The 19,456-nt window shown below is 43.9% G+C and overlaps 2 protein-coding genes across 2 annotated transcripts; one reads left to right on the top strand and one right to left on the bottom strand.

The window, feature by feature from the left end:
- The first annotated feature begins 404 nt into the window (after window positions 1-404).
- LOC119170132 (uncharacterized) lies at window positions 405-13,467 on the top strand. Its single transcript, XM_037421184.2, has 6 exons — window positions 405-726; window positions 1,152-1,246; window positions 10,462-10,569; window positions 10,691-10,835; window positions 12,619-12,656; window positions 13,335-13,467. The coding sequence occupies exons 3-5, from the start codon at window positions 10,464-10,466 to the stop codon at window positions 12,653-12,655; spliced, it is 288 nt and encodes a 95-aa protein (XP_037277081.1). The 5' UTR covers window positions 405-726; window positions 1,152-1,246; window positions 10,462-10,463; the 3' UTR covers window position 12,656; window positions 13,335-13,467.
- Window positions 13,468-15,264: 1,797 nt separating this feature from the next.
- On the bottom strand, window positions 15,265-19,344 carry LOC119170133 (COX assembly mitochondrial protein homolog). Its single transcript, XM_037421186.2, has 4 exons — window positions 19,093-19,344; window positions 18,900-19,004; window positions 17,583-17,673; window positions 15,265-15,535 (listed from the first exon to the last, which is right to left on the bottom strand). Exons 1-4 carry the CDS (start codon window positions 19,166-19,168, stop codon window positions 15,388-15,390), a joined length of 420 nt encoding a protein of 139 aa, XP_037277083.2. The 5' UTR covers window positions 19,169-19,344; the 3' UTR covers window positions 15,265-15,387.
- Between the last annotated feature and the right edge of the window lie 112 nt (window positions 19,345-19,456).

The following is a 19,456-nucleotide window of genomic DNA, read 5'->3' as shown; positions in this document are numbered from 1 at the left end:
GAAATAACAGCTGCTTGAGGCTTGTGTTTAGGCCCTTTGTATCAAGCAATAGATTATGTTTGCCAAATAAAATGAAGAAAAAAAATGACAAGGCAGAGACTTTTTGAATTATATTATACGCCACAGAGGAATTATACGCCAATGCACGGAGGAAAGAACCTTCCTTCGTGCGCCAATGCTAAATGATGGTTTCCAACAGTCTTAGATACTGTGCTGGTTTTAGCATAAAGTTTGGTTTTAAAGCTAATTAAAATACATCGTACAAATTTTGATTCAAGGCTGTACCTGCGCAGCGTTTCCCAAAGCTCGTGTACAAAAGCTCTCTCATGGTGACCATTCATAAATACGTACTGCTTTTTATGTAACATATTCGGTTGCCAAGGTTATTATCGCGAACACGGTTCCGAACACCGCCTATCGCAGCAACCTCCAGCACCCTGGAGACTCTTATCACTCCTCACCAGTCCTGCGAGTCGTTAGGCTGCTTTTGTGAACTGACGAACCTTTTTCTCTAGTCTCCGGTCAATTTCAGCTAGTCATTTTTTTTTCCTCGTTCGGGTGATTGTCCACGACAGCGTCAATCATAACGCACAAGGAGCGCGAGTCTCTAGCGGCGAAGCAGCGCACCATTTCGTCTTCAAAGCGAAACTGCGCGGCGGAGCCGTCTGCTTCAACGCGCCGCGTACGCAACAGGGTCAAGTTGTACTCCGCAGTGCCTGCCAAAAGGTGAATTGCCTACCATCGCAGCCCTCATTACGTCAGAAAGACATCTAACTTCGTGTGTCACGCATGTCAGATCAACGGTAGAGCACTTTTGACGAGGACAAACAGGGACATGAAATACAAGACACTTTGTTCTCCTCAAAAGTGCGCTACTTCACCTGTACGGTACGATGCTCATTCACCAACTAGACCAGCTTTGAACGCTATCGCACTAGGGCTGTGTTAACAACAGCCGTATTCACTCGACTGGCACAAGTTCGAGTTTTCTCCCCCCCCCCCTTTTTTTTTTCTTCCATCCGGTCTTAGTTTTCACTATAGCGCGCCTGAAATAATTTGTCACACATATAAAGGTCGTATATCTCGTGTTGTAAGCAGCATTTGTTTAGTTATTTATATATATATATTATTATTACTACATTTCTTTTCAGAACGAAACTGAGGGCTCACGGCTGCAACATCGCTCATTTGAGCCTCGTCTCACAAGCCGACAGTTTGTTGCACGACGGCGGAAAGTCGTACGGCGGTGAGTTCGTCGAGACTGTACTCGAAAAACGTTCCCGTTTTTCGCAGCCCCCGTGTCAAGTGCGGCCGAGTGAAGTCCGGTTGTATCTGGACGTATCTGGCTTTTGACACGTCATTCGCGTGCGCCCTGTAACGAAGTGTGTAAAGAAAGACCGAGATACGTTTGTCCACACTGCATTCGAAGGCACATTTTCCTCTCTCTCTCTCTCTGCTTCTCTTTCCTTTTTTCGCCGGGCACTGCTATCTCTCGGTTTGCTTCTAATCTTTATTGCAAGGCTTTGGTCACCTTTTCGCGCGGACACAATCTCTGAACGCTGGCGCTGTTCACAGGCAGCCCGCTGTGTCCCTCTATCACTGGTTCATAATTAAAGAGTGGCTTCAATTACAGATAATATGCATACGAGAAGCATGCACTCTTCACGTGCAAAGAAGGCTGCTCCACACGTGATATTGAGAGGTGTTCCTTCTTTTGCTTCCACTGCATAATTGTTATAGTATTTATCAGCATTTTATCTCTTCCCCTCTTCGCATTGTGAAGATATTTACCTAGAACATAAAGTATTGTCTAGAGATACTCATTATTCATCGCGTATGCCTTGTGCGAAATCGCATTATCACACTCTCTGCAAGGACATAATAAGCTGCTTCTAGATAACCAATGAGACTAGTTCGATCGAGGCGGCTTATTGTTTATGAATGTGAACTCTTCAGCATTCTGCGAAATGGCTCCTTGTTTATTTCAGTGCATCCACCTGTGTAAAAGTTCACGTTTTGACTAACCGAAGTCTATTGCAAGCTGAAAATGTCGATTAACATATCTGTCAATCAGCTATTCGGGTCTGAGTGCTATTTCATGAGGGCGTGATACCTTTCATAAGTGTTCATCTCAATCCGACAGCCTTTATGCAATTGTGTTTGCATAAAACAGACAGTGGGAAAAGGATCACTCTAATGCAGAGTTCAGGCTGTCGGACTGAGATGAACACATTTATGAAAGGTGTCTTCATAAAATAGCGTTCAGTCTCAAATTGCTTATTGATATAGATATACTCATCTACATGTTCTCTGTTTATAAAATACTTTGTCTTCAAACAGTTTTTCGTCTTTTGCATTCTGCAATAAATAAATATTCGTTTGCCCTATTAATCGAGCCTATTTGGAGATATCGGACTTCCAATAAGTAAAGATATCATAATTATTACAATAATTAAAATCATGGTAGTGGAAATGATACATATGCGTTATGCCGCTTATGTTAATGATGAAGAAGGCTAAATGTCTCATGACTCAGTGATTAAAGTAGGTATAAAATAAGAAACGCGCACCCATTGTCTCATACCCAAAGACGTACGTCGTTTCAGTGGTAATGGCTGGGGTTGGAACACTCAGTCCCCCCTTTTCCCCCTAAAAAATTCAATAGATAGGTAGCTCTTCTTCGAGTAAATTGGCGCCAAATCCTAAATCGGCGGGAAATTAACGGTTAAATTACATAGGAGTATTCCGGAAAATGCTTGAGTTAACCTAAGAACGATCATCTTATAATGTCATCGAAAGAAGGAACGCGCGATTCGGGTGACGGGCATGGCAATACCTTTTTTTAACTATATTTTCTCTTTCTATCCCTGTCGAGTGTGTCAGCTGAGATTTCTTGGGGGAAAATATTGTGGCTATTCGCTGTATTGCGCAGTGTATCTCACAAAAACGTTCTTGGTGAAAAAAAAGAAGCTTACTGTTCACGCGACACACTTCCGAATGTCGATGACACGCGTGAAACATACACGGAAATAAAGTTATTGTAATATTTATATTTTGTTGAAATGCAGCAAACGTTCGACTGCAGGGCGTTTGATGAGTGGTCTTTATTTGTAATGAAAAATCTGTAAACAGGAGCTGTGTGGAGCCGATGTTTCGACAAGCTTCTCAATACGTCGGCTCGACACGACTCCCATTTACGCATTTTTCATCGCAAGCTTCAAACTCCCCCCTCCTACCATGTTTAAATAATGGTGTTTATAGCTAATGCGGGCAAGACTTCGTTTTGATCTGTTGTAATTTGCCAAAATTTTTCTAGAGTGAGAATTTTCACCAAATACAAAAAAAAAATTACCGCCAATTTTGCTATTGATACTGGTACATTCCATTCTTGAGCGTGTGTGTTTGAAAAAGATGCCAAAAAATGCCGGTTTCAGCCAGGCGCAGACAGAAATATTTTTCTGACAAAGAAGAGGGGGTGTCAAAACACGTCTGTTTCAGCCAGGCGCAGACAGAAATATTTTTCTGACAAAGAAGAGGGGGTGTCAACAACACGTCTGTGTGTGTGCTTGTGTTTGTGCGTGTGCGAGGTGTTCACACGCTTGATAGTTTTGTTTCAGGAAACCGAAGGGGATCAGGACTAAAGACACGAGCATGCGCCTGGCTGAGGCCCTGTCTCATTTTTTACAATCAGTGCTCGGCAAGCGATATAATGAAACAAATTGAAAAAAATTTTTGGAGCGAAACTTTTTTAGGTGCATTCCGCAGCACCGCCGTCGCACAGGTGCGCTCCCGCTGCGCGGCACAGCGGGAGCGAAGGCGCGCACTGACACGCTCACTCGTTCCCCGTTTCTGACGCTCCCCCCATCCGCTCCCCTTCGCGAAAGCCAGCAGCGAGATCAGGAGCACCTCCGTTTGCGTCCCATTTCTAAGGAGCTTCGCTCATCGGCTGTATTCGTACCCGGAACAACCACTAGTTTTTAGGGGCGAGGCTCTTTATGGCGTGGCTTGTGCTTCCCTTGTTGAATTGCGTGACCACCGGTGTCACATGCCCAAAAGAGCGGTCCTTAGAATGTCCACTGGATGGCGGCACTTTTATATGGTGAACACGTGATGAAAAGATGTGCGATGGCTGTACTTGGAGTGTTCACTAGATAGACGGACGGACGAGCGGACGGACAGACAAACAGACAGACAGACAGACAGAGGGGCGGACGCACTGACGGACGGACGGACAGACAGACGAACGAATGGGTAGACGGAAGAACGGACGCATGCACGGACGGAAACAATAATGAATGAACGGACGGTAGCATGGACGGACTGATAAACGCTCTGCCCCACCAGTCATCATTCACTCGGTCGATATGCTGTTTTTGTTCTGTTTTGAGGGTAGGGGGGATCAAGACCCTCACCTCTCTTCTCATATCCGCCAGTGGCCGGTTTCGGTCTAGTTACAATCGTCATGCATTTTTTCCGCTCCCCACGGAAATATGGACATACGCGCATTAGAACTTTCTATTGGAATGGCGTTCAAGTTTTTGTGAATAATTCATTTTTATAATAGTATTACACGAGAGACATTATTTCTCGAAGTTTGCACCTGCAAATTCGACATATATAAAAGTTCTGCGTCGCAACAGCACCGCAAAGCAGGACCGTTGTTGCGCGCATTGCCAGGCTGTGACGGCGATTCAAAGACATGTGTTTGCCAGCCATGGTACCTGAGAAGTTCTGCGCTGCGCCGCCCTTCAAAATGCGGCCGCATGACGATCCCGCGACATTTCGCAAAAGTTCTGGCTACGCTCTGAATACGCGTATGCTGTTTTAAAGTCCACATGCAAGGCTTCGCGAGATGAGGGCGCGGCGCCGCGTCATGAAGTCACGCACTGACGCGCTGCAACGAATAGGTGTGGCCAGGACTACGCGTCAGTGCCTGGCTTGGATGGATGTATGGATGGATGGTAGTGTTACTGTATATACTATCTGGTAGCATATACAGTAACTCTAATGGATGCATGCTATTAGCGCCCCCTTTATAACGGGGTGGTGACATGTATGCCACCAGGCCTCGAAAAAAAAAAAAAACGAGAACTTTCTCTTTATTTTGGCCTAATGCCTTATCTACTAGTCGATTAAAATCATATTACTATGACCAAGAAAAATATGAATTCACTGTCTATCTCTCTGCCTCTTCAAGCAGAATTAACTCATTTTCCCCACTATTTCTACTTTATTCCTACTTATTTTCTACTTATTTCTACTTATTTCCCACTATCTTTTTTTCTGCCACCAATACTGTGCTGACTCGGCATAGCGCCCTTTCTCTCCGTAGCTAGGGAGAGGGCACGACTCCGAGTCTAAACGCCACACGCGTTTAGAAACGCGTGGTAGATGACATGTTGCATGGCAACAACAAAGGGCGCAAGCTTGTGCGCAAGCGAGTAAACTGCAGGGATGTGTTTAATATGACAAGCTCCTACTCTTGTCTCTGAATTAAAATGAACAGCGTAATAAACACAGACCACGCCCCATAAAGAAAAGAAACGTCGCAAATGGTGTTTGCGTAGGCCCAAATGAAGTTTTTTTTTTAATATCCCACTCTTGTATGCAGGGTCATGTTGCAGGGTCACGTGCACCTATGTAGTCTTTGTGTTTTCCGGTTTTTCGCTATTGGCTGCTTGAGCCCAGCACTTCCGGGCGATGAGCGACGGTTTCCAAATCTGGAGAACCAAGCGATTGCGCGAAAACGAGCACGCGACACGTCGCGCGAACGCCCTGTTTCGTCGCTCATAGCATCGCTCGTCGCTGTCGCGTGCATTTTCGCGCTTATGAGGTTTGCTCTTAAGGGCCAAACCTCATAAGCGCGAAAATGCACGCGACAGAGAGTCTCGATCCGTTAGACACGACCGCCATCTGGCAGTTGTCTTCGAAGACTAAGGAAGGCGTGCGCGCCTGTCTCGGGGAAAGATAAGCGCCCGTCTTGACAGGCGTTGTTGTGACAAGGCGTTCGCGCGATCGCTCGATTCTCCAGATTTGGGAACCGTCGCTCATCGCCCGGAAGTGCTGGGTTCAAGCAGCCAATAGCGAAATACCGGAAGAAACAAAGACTACATAGGTGCACGTGACCCTGCCCGAGTCACGTATGCGCAACAAGAAATAACGCAACGTTTATTACACATATGCATATAAAAAGTGCTGCAACGCAATAATAAACACTTTCCGTTTCATTACACAACAATATATCTTATTTTTAAATTGCATACCGCTTGCCTCCCCGTCCCAACGTGGGAGCGGCCCGCGATTCTACCCCTATAAAACGGGGGTGGAATCCTTCAGGACCCCAATAAAAGTTTTTCATCCATCCATACCGCTTGCTACGCGGTTTTCTTGGTGCGAGTAGACGGCCTCATGCCAGCAACAGTGGAATTCGCTCGCCGAAGCCGTCGCGTGAATGAGGTTTGCCTGCGCTAGCGACTGATCGCGCGAAGCCGATCTACGTCGCGTCGCTTGTTGCTGTCGCGTGCGTTTTCGCGCTTATGAGGTTTGGCCTTAATAGTCGGCTATGGCGCACTATCGTTTGTGCGAATTCAGCACTAATGTTGTTGTGAGTTCCGGCTCCGTTTCATGCGCTCAGACTCGTTTCTTTTCCCCCTCTATTCTTCAACTTCACTCGTGCGCAAAGGTTATCTTGTTCGCACTCGGTCACTGTACTTGCCGTTTCCCCGTTGAGAATTATTGAAGATATGCCAGCCAAAGTGATGTGATTCAAAGAGGGTTGTCTGCTAGTGGAAATGGCGCAGCGAAGTTACTTAATCATGGCTGTAAACGTTATTGGCGATTACCGGCGAGTTTTTATTTTTCTTGCGTAACATTTCAAGTCAACAAAAACTGTCTACTGCATTGAAATTCTCCAGTTTGATAAACGCAAATATTCGCCGATGAAGCGCTCTGTGTAATAAGGGTACGTTTACAATGGCAGCGGTTTTCCTGTCCATATCTGGCGAGGTTGTAATTGCGTTATCGGTCTGTTGTTCCGCCTTTGGCCATTCGTCAACAGTACCCCCGTGGACATTGTTTTTCCCGTGCACCCGTCGATACACACGTCTTGTAAAGTGGCGACAAAAGCAGTGGCTCGATAAGAACGTGGAAGTGCGTCAGTGTTCGCCATTTTTGTCCGATATGGCCAGGGGGTGTATGGCGGACATGCGGACGATACGCTGAAACCAAGAATGAGCCCAGCTGCTAGATATTTCCATTGTCGGAAAAGCACCTTCTGTGGATTCCAACGCTATAGTTTAACGGTTTATCTCAAATCTTTGTTTACGCACCGTCGGTTCGGACACCATGCACGAATTGAACGCTTCAATCGAGTTGCGCGTGAGATACTGTATATATAGGAATTCCTCAAGCGAGAGCGAAGCAATATTTCCTGGATATGAGACCCTGACGTTAATGTTCTTGTCGTACATCAGCAGGCACGAGAGACTGTATCATCACGGCGGTTCATACATTCAAGGAAAGAACCACTGCAGTTCGCGGTACCAGCTGAGCTTATAGTTTCGAAATAGCGTAGCACGAGCGCGACCTTATCGCAATTCCATCCTGTCAAATTTCCATCGTCGAATGTCATTGCGTGCTTCGCTATCGAAGGATATCACGCGCCATGAGCGCCCAATTAGTGAGCTAAACTGGAAAAAAAGACAGTATCCAGTATCCAAACGCACACTCGTACTCTCAGTCTCCGCCACTCGCGAGCGATTCCAGGAAGATTTATATTTCTACCTCGTCGCAGCCTGTTTACAAATGTCGGCGAATGTATACAAGGCCGATCAAGCGCACTGCGCACAATGGCGGGTCGCTCTCTGGTCCCTGACGTCATTCAGGGCTTTCTCTTATCGGGGTCACAAAGGGACACGCGCGGCGGATGAGAGATGAGAAAGCCGTTTACGGTTTTACAGCAGCACGGTGAGCATGCTCAGCGCACGTGTGAGACGGTTGTCCGGAGATAAGACGAACTGGGACGTCCTTGGTTCTTCAGTCCGTAGTACGGGAAAGACGCGTGGCCGTGCGTCACGTCGAGGTCGTGGCATAGAGTAACATATGTCGTGGCACGCAGTCGTTAAAAACAGATACGCGTACCCGGGACGGGTTTGGGGCGTCACTTGCGTACGTCACAACCTCCACGGTTCTTCCATCCGTAAAAATGTCGCATATATGGCCAGCTGCTCCCGCTTCTTTTCTTTATGGCCGAAGAGCCTCCCAGAAAATGCCTGCGCGGCTTTTTTTTTATGCGTTTGCAACGAGACTTAATTGTTCCAAAACAGTATACGTGGTTTGTTGGGAAACGAAGAAGGCATTGTTTACTGCAGCCCTTGCGGGAGCACGGCTCAGCCCCATGTACGGGATGGGAGAATTAAAGGGGGATAAAAAATAGTGGAACGATAGAGATGAAGAAATCGGACAAAGCAAGTGACAGAAAGAAGAAGGAGATATGATAGGAAAGATGGAAGCCGGTCGATGAAGTCTGAGGACGGGGCACCGCACGGCGAGAGCTACACGGAAATCGCGAAGGGTGAACCAGTCGGCGAGAGCTACGATGAGTTGCTCCAAGGGTTTACGGTTGTGCCGCTCGCGGCACCATGCCACCATCTTAAGGCCCGACCGCAAGTACGCGTTACGACGCGTCAGTGCATGGCGTGCCGTCTTTCTCTATGCGCGCTCTCCCTTTCCATAGGAACGCGATGCCGCCTACACGCCATGCGCTGACGCGTTGTAACGCGTACGTGTGGTTAGGGCTTTAAAATGTCTCCTTGGAGCTAATATGGCGGAACCACTGACATCCAGTTGAGATGGGCGGAGCTTCAACCGCCTTGTTAGTGTGGGTGTCATTAACGTTCAAAAGGTGCACCAATTAAACTTAATTTCTCGCCAGCTATGCGATAGCACCCCTGTAGATTTCCTAATCTCCTGTATTGTCAGATAAAATAATATTGCTTAAGCGCAGCTCACTTTGAGAGTGAAGGAAAGATACTATACAGTCAAGGAGAAAAAACAGACAGTGTGAACGCTATCAATATCATTTTATCATGCACCAACTAGCCCAGTCAGCAGCACTTGTATTGTCAGCTTCGATTGGCCCAGAGGAGAGCTCAGCCCATATGCATGCGCACGGGGGGAGGGGCGGCCACCCCTTCTAGTTACCTAAAGGAGGGCACAATGTCAGGCCCATATACATTCACATAGAAAGCTCGCGTAGGGGACGCACTGCGCCTCGAGGGGGGACGGCATCGTCAGCCCCATACATTGACATAATAAAGAGGCGGGAGGGGGGGGGGGGTTGCGAGAAACCTTCGCCCCTGCCCCCCCCCTCCTTGAAGGGGAACCATGGGCATGCCTATGGCGCAGCCTCTAAAAAAAAGCCACAATGATTGATATTGATATGTAGGGTTTAGCGTCCCAACACCACCATATGATTATGAGAGACGACGTAGTGGAGGACTCAGGAAATTTCGATTACCCGAGGTTCTTTATCTGAGTACATGGGCCCTCAGCATTTCCGCTGTCATCGGAAATGCAGCCACCGCAGCCGGGGTTCGATCCCGTGACCTGCGGGTCAGCAGCCGAGTACCTTGGCCACTAGACCACCACGGCGGGACAAAAGCTACAATTTTACACAGTTTAGCACTAATGTTGCCGCTCAGCAGTACTGGACAATGAATGTACCGCTCTTATGGCTTAACTTTCCAAAGTGCTTTACATACAGTGAAACAATATAAACAAATGTTTTTGGATGTACAGGAAAGTCATCAAATTTGTTGAGCTGCAAGCTTGGAAGGAAATTAATAGAACCTTGCATTTCTAGAACTCATGAGTGATTGTGCAGAGGAGGAAACATTGAGTAGGGCTGTGCTTTAGCTTATAGTTGCTAGTCTTATTATGACACATCGCAAACAGATTTGCGAAAAACGAGAGAAAGAACGAACGGTCCCCACTTCCAGACAGGCACAGTGGTGTCGCTGCATCTTGATGTGGAGCTTTGCTCTTGATGGGGAATTTGTGCCATCTTTACTAACAGTGTACAATATCACAAAGGAATATTAACAGCTTAGTGGCGACTGTGCACTTTTTGAGTAGAAAGCTGTTGCCTTCTTTTAGTAAGATTTTTGATGAAACAATACTGAATATGTGCTACGAATTGAGTGTTTCCAGAAGTCAGCGAAACAATTGCGTAATTTTGCAGAGATACAGTAAACAACAACAACAACAAAAAAAAAAAAACCTGCCTATCCAACAAACTTTAAGATGTTCTATGATATCCAAACTGAAGTATAAGATCTGTTGGATGAGCTGCACTGGCAATAAAGATCACCGTGTCATGTAACATTATCAGAGATTCTGCTGCTGACTGTTGAGACACAAAAAAATAAAGTCAGTTTTTTTTTCTGTCTGTTTTGTTTTCAGCCATGGCCTCCATACCATACACAATGCACTCTGCCGTGAATCTGCACAGAAAGCTCGCAGAAGATCAGACAAAAAATGTTGGTGTCATCTTTGAACCACCGACCAGCAGTAAGTTCCACCTAGATCAACAAGTCCAGTAGATCACTTGTAAAAAAAACTTGCGTATCTTGATTTCATACCCCTCTAGAAGAATTTAATTTGAACTTCATTTTTTTTTTGCACTGTGCAGCTGTTGAGACAACACTGCCGAAGTACAACCCGAAGCTCATGAACAGCATCTGGGGTCTCTACAACCGCTATGCTCCGCACTCCTTCCAAAAGAACTGCGAAATCCCCTGCTGCTCCGTGCCCGGGATTGCTGGCGTCAAGGACAAGTACGGGACCTTGCGTCACAATTTCTATAGATGTCTCACGAATGTGCTACAATCATTTCTTGAAGAACCACTGTAAATCAAAAGAAGCTGAGATGTGCTAATAACTTACTCATTTACAATACCAGAAAAGCCACTGCATATGTTACTAGGGGAGGAGGCTGGAGAAAATATGAAAGATGCAAAAACTGAATATGAGTACAGTGGTGGCATTTCTTTGACACTAAAACACCAGCTCACCTTGACATTAACAGATGCCTAATGCGCTTGCTCGGGCCCAATTAGTTTAGGAAAATATGGACTACATTACGTTCAGGAAACAAAAACTGAACAAGTTTCAAGAACATTCACTTCACAAACCTGAAAATCATGATGTTACGCTAACATACCTTGCCCGAGATTCCTGTGTGAGATAAAAAAAAACAGCTTTTGTTCCTTCTTCTGAAGCATAATTTAATTTTAAAGGACAGTTTATTTGTCTAAACTGAGTGTTTTTTTTGTGTGTGTGTTAGCTGTCTTGCAACCATAGGTCAGCAAACTCATTCATGAGTTGACTCACTCAGACCGAGATGGAGGTGTGAGTCCGAGTGAACCCGAGTGTATAATAGTTTGGTGAGTTTAAGTCTGAGTGAGCCCGGTCGAGAAAATTTTAGTGAGTCTGAGCCCGCACGAGTCCACTGGAGAAAACGTTTGGTGAGCCTGAGTTCGTGTAAGTCTTAAGCACAAAATATATTTCATAAGCAAGTCTGCATGGGCTGCACATTTCTTGCTGACCTAGGCTTGCAACACATCCGCCTGCCCCACTTCTGTAAATTTTTGAGCAAATGTACATGTATGCATGTAAGAGCATGTGTGCATGTGACCGTATGTGTGTGGCATTAGTAGTCTACCAATGCTTCATCAATGCATTTTTGCCCTCCCCCTCCAGCAAGCTTGTTGAATGATGAGTCTGATAATGTGCTTCCATTTCCTGAGAGATTTAGAATTGTTTGTGACACATTTTGTTGGTACATAACAGCCATGCAAAAAGATTGGTTATCAAAGCATGTCCTCTAATGTGTTGTAGGTGAATCACCAGTGAGAGTGAATCATAGAATCGTGCTTTCTATACATAACGGAGCACACCATGATATCTAGTCAAAGTTATAATTGGTATACATCGAAGATTAGAAAACTAGGCAACGTTCAAGTTACACGAGACACGCGTGTATCTAAGACTGGCAGAGATAAGCATATCAAAGCAGTGCTAACTTATCTTAACTCTCACAAACAGACAAAAATTAGCAAAAGTAAAAGCTGCCACTGGAAGCTCTCCTTGAATAAAAGGAAACGAAGATAGAATAGAAAATACAATGAATGAAAGCAAAGGTCAAATGGTTTGCATGGTTATGCATGGTCAGTCCTGTATCCAGCAGCCGTGCCTGTACTCCAAGCACTGCACGAGCCGCTACACATGAAAAAAGACTGCACATATTCAGACAACAGGGAAAGCTGTGGATGCAATGAAATGGCAAGAGGTTGTTGCAGACCTCCTCAGTGAAAGGCCTTCTTCAAAGAGCAATCACTAGCGTGCTCGATTTTAAAAAGCCTACCACAGGGGGATCACCTGTAGTGGTACTTGCTATTTATTGTTCAGCCTGATCTAAGAAAACTGTTATGAATAGCATGGTGCCCATGGCAAGCGTCTAGTAAATCACAGTTGCAGTTTGTTTCACTAAATGCGCAATTTGACACAGGCATACCAATGAGGAAACTAGATCTAATACTTAGCTCCTTTGTATTGCAGGTCATTTGGACTGACCCTCTGGAACCGCCTGCACTGAGGTGATTCATGTCATGCTTAACTGTACGATGAAATGAAAAGCAGACTGATTCCTGAAAATTTCCATAAAAGAAACTGTTATATTGACTACTAAACAAACGAATCCATCTTCAGCCAAGCAATGGCCCTGGCTAATCTGTTGCATTAAAAATTCTTTCAATCAATTGATTTTTGTCACCAGAAATACAATACAAGGATACAAAATATATACACAGGTCTTTTCATATAACTTGCCTGGTAAGTGGCTAGTAGCTTTCAGTGATAAAGGTCCTAAATTACTGCATTGGATTGCACCAAATAAAACATAATCTTTCACTGCAAGGCCCTCATCATATCTGCACTTATAATAATAATGGTATAACGACGCTTTAATATTCAGGATGATGCAGATGACCTAGAATCTTTAAATAAGTTTGTACAACTTAGTGCCGAGCAGTGACCTATAATGTCCATTTAATGATAATTGCACATTGAACTAACTAGAATGAAGTGTTTTTTCTGGACAAGCAGTAAAAATAAGCAAATACAGCGTATCAGTGTTTCTAGTTTCACTGTCATTTAAAGTGCCACTTGTCAATTAATTCACTGTCCTTTGGATGTGCTTGCCTTCAATCTAACTGAAGCTCTAGAAAAAGAAAAATTGCAGTGACTGTTCTTCTGTTTTTGTTCCTTTTTTCCAGCATATGGCTCTATACACCCCGGTAGCATGAAGGAGCATTACAGCACTCACAGACCAAGAGCGCAACTGTGGTTTTTTAAAGGTTGTGTAGTACAAATCAGGTGATGTAGAAATAAAGTGTGTGTCATTTATTACCCACTTTGCAAGGCCTTTCTTTGTTTTATAGCTAAAGGCAAGCCTCCAACTCCAAATGCAATGACGGGGGTATGCATATTTGATTTCCTTTCTTCATGGCGGCTCACTGATGCAACGAGCCTAATTTCGATAGTCAGTTAATTCACTATAAAAGGAAAGTGAAATCAATGAGATTTGAACTTGGGTAAGGAATGCCTAGATATAGCAATTTCACGTTACACCAGAAATAACTTACATTTACTTATTTATTTAATATACCCCAAAGGCCCTCAAGAGAGGGCTTTACATGAGGGAGTGGGCAAACAATAAAGATTTAATAAAACAACGATTCTATGGTATTCCTAAATGTACCTGTGTTGGAATGGTCGACGACATTTGAGGGAAGATCGTTGACATGACAACTACACGATAGTTCTATGTAAGTTGCGTTATGAGTCTGGCTACATTGTCGGTCAAAATAGTCTCACTGCTGCAACTAGGAACCTTTTTCCAAAAAAATCTTATGACCACTTTTGTCCAGCCACGTGGAAGAAATACACCTAGACAAGAATTCATGAAGAGAAAAACACAGCAGTGGAAAAGAGAGAAAGGGAAAAAAGGAAAACAGTGTAACAAGAAAATATTCGATAGAACCACAAGGAGGAAATTGAAAATGTGTAAAAGAAGGTTATTATTATGTATAACTGATAGGTTAAAAAGAAATAAAACTGAAACGAAGCAGATCAGTAGAGAAGCTGTCACAAAATGGCTTCTTAAGGTGCTATAAATTTGTACGCCAGACTATGCATAGAACAGTAGCTCAAGATTAGTGAAAGTAGAAACCAAAATGGGCACCCTCCTATATCTGCCGTAAAATTCCGAGCACATGCCCCCCTTCCCTTTTTTTGGGGCGGGGGAAATTTGAAGTATGTGGCCTTTTCTGCCTTCCCACCATTTTCACTGTTTCATTAAAAGTTTTTAGCCGCCTGACGACGGCGAATGAATGCAGTAAATGCATGCATATTCAATACAGCATTCCATTAGAAGCACTAGTGTACATTTTTTGTTCTTAGTATCTCCTCTGATGCCACCTTGATTTGATATCTATGACCGAGCAAGGGCCCCCCTTGAAATGTAGCTGAATTATCCTTCAGCATATGGCGTGGGTGGATGGGTGGCGCTTGCTTGGGTTTTTATTGGTACACTATTTAAGACGTGGCCTTTTCAGTGGTCCAAAGTTTTGTAAGCATTGTACTTTCAACTTTTCAGAACTTCTGGTCCAGTTTAAACTGTTAGGGAAGGAGCAGGAATTTCACCAATGTTTAAATTTCGAAGAGACAATGGACTTAGCATAGTAGCACAACAAAGCATTTCTTCCACAAACCATGTATTCCAGATGAAAAACAGCTAACCGATGACATGTCATGATCATGGGCGCAATTATATCGCGTGTTGCTCCAAAAGAAGGTAATGCTTTGGAGTCCTGTTATAGCACATCTCAGATTCATATCAAATCTTTACAAATAATAAGGCAATGCTCTGTAGTTTCAGCAGACATGTCACAAAGGCTAATCAGAAGATGGTTAGGCCACAACCTTGACCACAAAATTTATAGGGTGGCACAGTTCTATGGTTGAATGTCTTGCATAGTTTTTAGAGTATTACATCCAAAGCATGAAAATAAATGAGGTGTAGCCCTGTTCAAGAATTTTCACTACATGACTCCAAAAAGAAAAAGCCTGTGGCATGAAGTTCAAACATACTGAGTACTACACTTGGTGAATAATGAAGAGTTGTACTGAAAACAACCAGGCAACTTTGTATCACAGAGCTGTAAAAAGTTTTATTCACCAATGGTCAAGCACTTTACCTTAAGGAACAACATGCATGCACTGCTGGGGAAAAACAAAAAAACGAACACTACTTGCGCTGCACCTTGATCATGCATTACTGGGCGACTCGAGAGCCTTTTTACTCCTAACGTCGGCACGCTTGTCCTTCTTTTGCCACACACCCGTCTCCCGAAACTTGCTCCTTTCCCTCAGGTACTCTTCTCTGCACATATGTTGGAACTCGGGATCTTCATACCTGGACACAGAATCAGCATGCCATATCGTTATAATATGTGGTAAGCACACAGGGTGTCCACGAGGTGATCATTGTATAGGCGCTCAAATCTAGAGGTGTGAATATATAAAAATATTGAATCAGATAGTAGTGAATTATTGGATTCAATCTCCATATCGGTGAGCCACTATTCGTAAATACAAATATTTATAAAATAGTTCACAAATATTTCAAAATGTAGATTTCACCAAAATAAACAATAAGATAGTGCAAAAGTGCCATAAATTTTGTCCTTGCGAGCAGTTCAGTGGGCATCCAAGCTTGAAGAGCCAGCCTCAACTGGCTCTAACAATGATCATTCACTCTTTTTGAAAAGTGTGCATACGAAAAATCTGCTTAATATTGGTTATCAATGGTTAATTCGTACATTTGATCCTTAAATATGAGTACTAGGATAGAGTAATTTAAAGGGCCCCTAAACTACTCCGAGGTCGAGATTTAGTAGTGGTGTGACAGTTGTGCTGAATTCTACAAGAAAGACGTAGCCGTGACAATTTTTTCAAAGCGATGCCGTAATAGTGGAGTCGCATACATAGAAATGTAGTGATTACTCGTTTCACTCTTTCCTTCGTTACCTTCTGTTTGCCAGCTGGTTTCCTCTTCCAAAGCCGCTTTCCCTCTTTGCCGAGTGCCCCTCTCAATAACACGTGACATGCATCATCACCGATGCACTCATAAGCAGTGCGTTCTTTTGGTTGTAGCAACTACGTTCCTCTTGGCTAACTGCTGTTGTTACCATGCTGGCATGGACCCTGTGTTGTGCGCATGCCTTCAAAGACATGCTGTACCAGAATACCTCCGCTCGAGCAGCTGCTCGCAGGCTTCATAGGTTCCCGTTTGACCGAGTGCAGCATCGCTTGCCAACAGCATCACAGATTCAACATGCTGATGTCACTCACGATACAGTAGGGTCAGGGGTCCCAGAAAGGAGGAAGGATTGTTTTTTGGAATTTGTGGCACATCTGCAGCCTGTAGCGCTGCCACATGTGGCATCACTGATCGTGACGGCATTCGTGATCTAACACGATGCGCGCATTCACTTGCAATGTTTAGAAGAATGTCGGAAGTGGTTTAGAGTCCTTGAAAAGCTATTGCTGATTATACTGCTGAAAACTTGTAAACTATTAGAAAATTATTTGTTCGATTCAAACTGACTTACTTGGAGAACTGTTCGATTGATTCTGAAGATCACTATTTGCACAAACCTACTCAAGCTAACTCCAAAAGTGATGGAATGCAATGCACCAATAGAAACCATACCACAACATTTGAATGTGTACAATTTTCAATCCTTTAGCTCCCTAGAACTTTGAAAATTATGCCAGAACAGGACTCCTGCTATAAATGAACAAAGTAAGGGTAATATTAAGTGTTCAATTTTCTTTGTCAGACACAATATAATTGAGAACTTACGGGCAACCAAGCCAAGGAAAATATAGGAGATGTTATTTTGTAGTAAATGCGATATACATGTCAAAAAATTCAAGTGGAATAAAAGATAACTACCCACCAGCATGGACTGAATTTGCAACTTCAGACTAGTGCATACGATGCTCTACCAATTGACCTATGGAAACGGCCGTCCTACTGTCCACTTTATCGGGTATATCTGTGCATTTAAACCTGGGAGTGTTACTCAAAGGTTTCAGGTTTGGTTCCTGCTGGCAGCAAGTTATATTTTTATCCGCTTTAATTTTTTCAAACATATGACAATTACTATAAATACCATCTCCTATACTTTCCTTGGATTGATTGTTTGTTAGTTCTCATTAATATCAGATGGTGAGCAATACATGGCAATTAGATTCTAATTAACCAATGTATGATGATTTGTACGTACTAAAGAGAAAACTGAAGTGAGTTTTTTGTAAAAGCCATATATTCCCACTAGCTTCACTCTGAAAACTAAAACGATATGTGAAAGAAGAGAACTGCAACACCCTTAGCAGAGGCCCACTAGGGACAGGACTGTTCTTGCCTCGTGACACAATGAAAGTGCAAAACTCACCACTTTTTCAAGCATGCCTTGAGGGCATTGTTCTCTTGCCGGCACTTGAATGGTAGCATCAAACCTTCTCTTTTGCTGCATTCACCAAATTCTAAGCAAAGAAAAGCAGACAATGTATGATATATGGAGGCACAAATTTGCACATGGAATCAGTAAGCAAGGAAACCAAAGGACCATACCCCAGTGACCCCACATTGTCCTATAATCGAAAGTGTGGATTGGAAGATTCACTTTACATGTCACAGCTCAGTACAATGCAATGACTCAGTACAATATGCATCTGTTCTCAAGTGTAACAGAGAGAATTGCTAATCTGGTGAAATGTAGTTGATATCATGAATTACAATTTTGCTTTCCTAAAGGTTGTGTGTAACAAAACCATGATATGACTATGAGCCATGCCATTTTGGGGGACTCCAGATTAACTGTAACACCTTGAGGTTCTACTGATATGGTCCAACTACATGTGTGTGGCTCAGCTTAGAGTAAACAAGTTGACACAAAGAGGCAAGGCACGGTTAATTACCCAAGGGCAGTGTTTATCTGGCAAACTAGTCTTGTTGAGGCTAATGAGGTGGATTCATGAAGTGCGAAAGCGTCATTAGCCTAAGTGCTGCTAAATCTTACAAAGGAAACTTGCTAGGTAGGTTTTCACAGATGGACTTATCTTTGATGTTCTTGCACTTTCCTGTAGTCAAATGATTTGGCTGCAATCTGCGATCTACACAGACCTCCCGGTTATCTTTCACAATACGTAAACTTCTGGTTAGCTCTGATGAAAGAGCAACTACCTCGGGAAGACACTGGTTCAGGGTTCAATCCCACACCAAGTAATTTTCTTTCATAAAAAAGCTATTTCAAAGAAAAGCAAGTTTTCTTTCAGCGAAAACTATCAGGGTATTCTTCGCAGCTTGCTACGTTCTAGAGAATAACACCAGTTTACTTTCAGGAATATATATCAGTATATTTTCATCAGTTATTAAAAGGCAAAGGCGCTAAGTAGTGGTGCCTAGAAGAACAACGAGCATACAAGGTTCCGTGATGATGGGGGCGGAGCTAGGAGGGGGGGGGGGGCATGGGGAGGGCGCAAACCGTAGCATCCCCCTTCTTTTTTTCCGCTTAGCCCCCTGGACGAACTCGCTTGTCGGGGGTACTCCTAACGCCGTCCCTGGCGTGAAGATATTGTTTTGTACAAGAACAGTGATCTAGGTTCACAGTCCTTTACACGTGAATGTGCCCTACCCAAGTCCGTGCTCGGCTATACAAGCTATTATGTGTCTTTTTTTGCGAGATGAACTCCACGCAGAACGCACGTACTTTCAACGAGATCCGCACACTTTTCGTCGCGTGCCTTGTCTCTCATCTTTTGAGGAATTAGGACCTCAACTTCTACTTTCCTCAGCCGTCGATCATTCGGGTCACCTGCAACGTATGCGATAAAGATGTGTTATTGTAACAATCGCCATGACACGCTTTACATTTCAGACGGCATCTGACGAGCAATACACACCCAAACCATGCGGTCCCCCAGAAAACCCTTCAGGTAGCACCGAAGCTGCGGCGTGTTCATGTACTTGCGACGACATTTAATTTGCGCAACTGGAACCGCGCAGTAGAGACTGCAACCAGTTGCTCCCAGCCTGCAACTGCGGTCAATACGTCCTTCGTTTTTCAGTGAAACTTTTTCAGTAGTGTGAGAGGTCACATAAGCGCGCACATTTGTGGCACAACAAATCAGTTACGAAAACGAAAGCAAGAACTGAAAAAACAAAAATACATACTGCATATAGACAAATGACATATTTATGCAGCAAAGTTACTAAAATGTGTTGAGCAGCGCTACAGTGTGTAGTGGTGACTTTTTACTTAATAAA

This window comes from Rhipicephalus microplus, chromosome 2 (assembly GCF_043290135.1).
Source record: "Rhipicephalus microplus isolate Deutch F79 chromosome 2, USDA_Rmic, whole genome shotgun sequence".
Lineage (NCBI taxonomy): Eukaryota > Metazoa > Arthropoda > Arachnida > Ixodida > Ixodidae > Rhipicephalus > Rhipicephalus microplus.
Note: the sequence above shows the minus strand (reverse complement) of the source record. Positions and strands in the feature narration are given on the sequence as shown.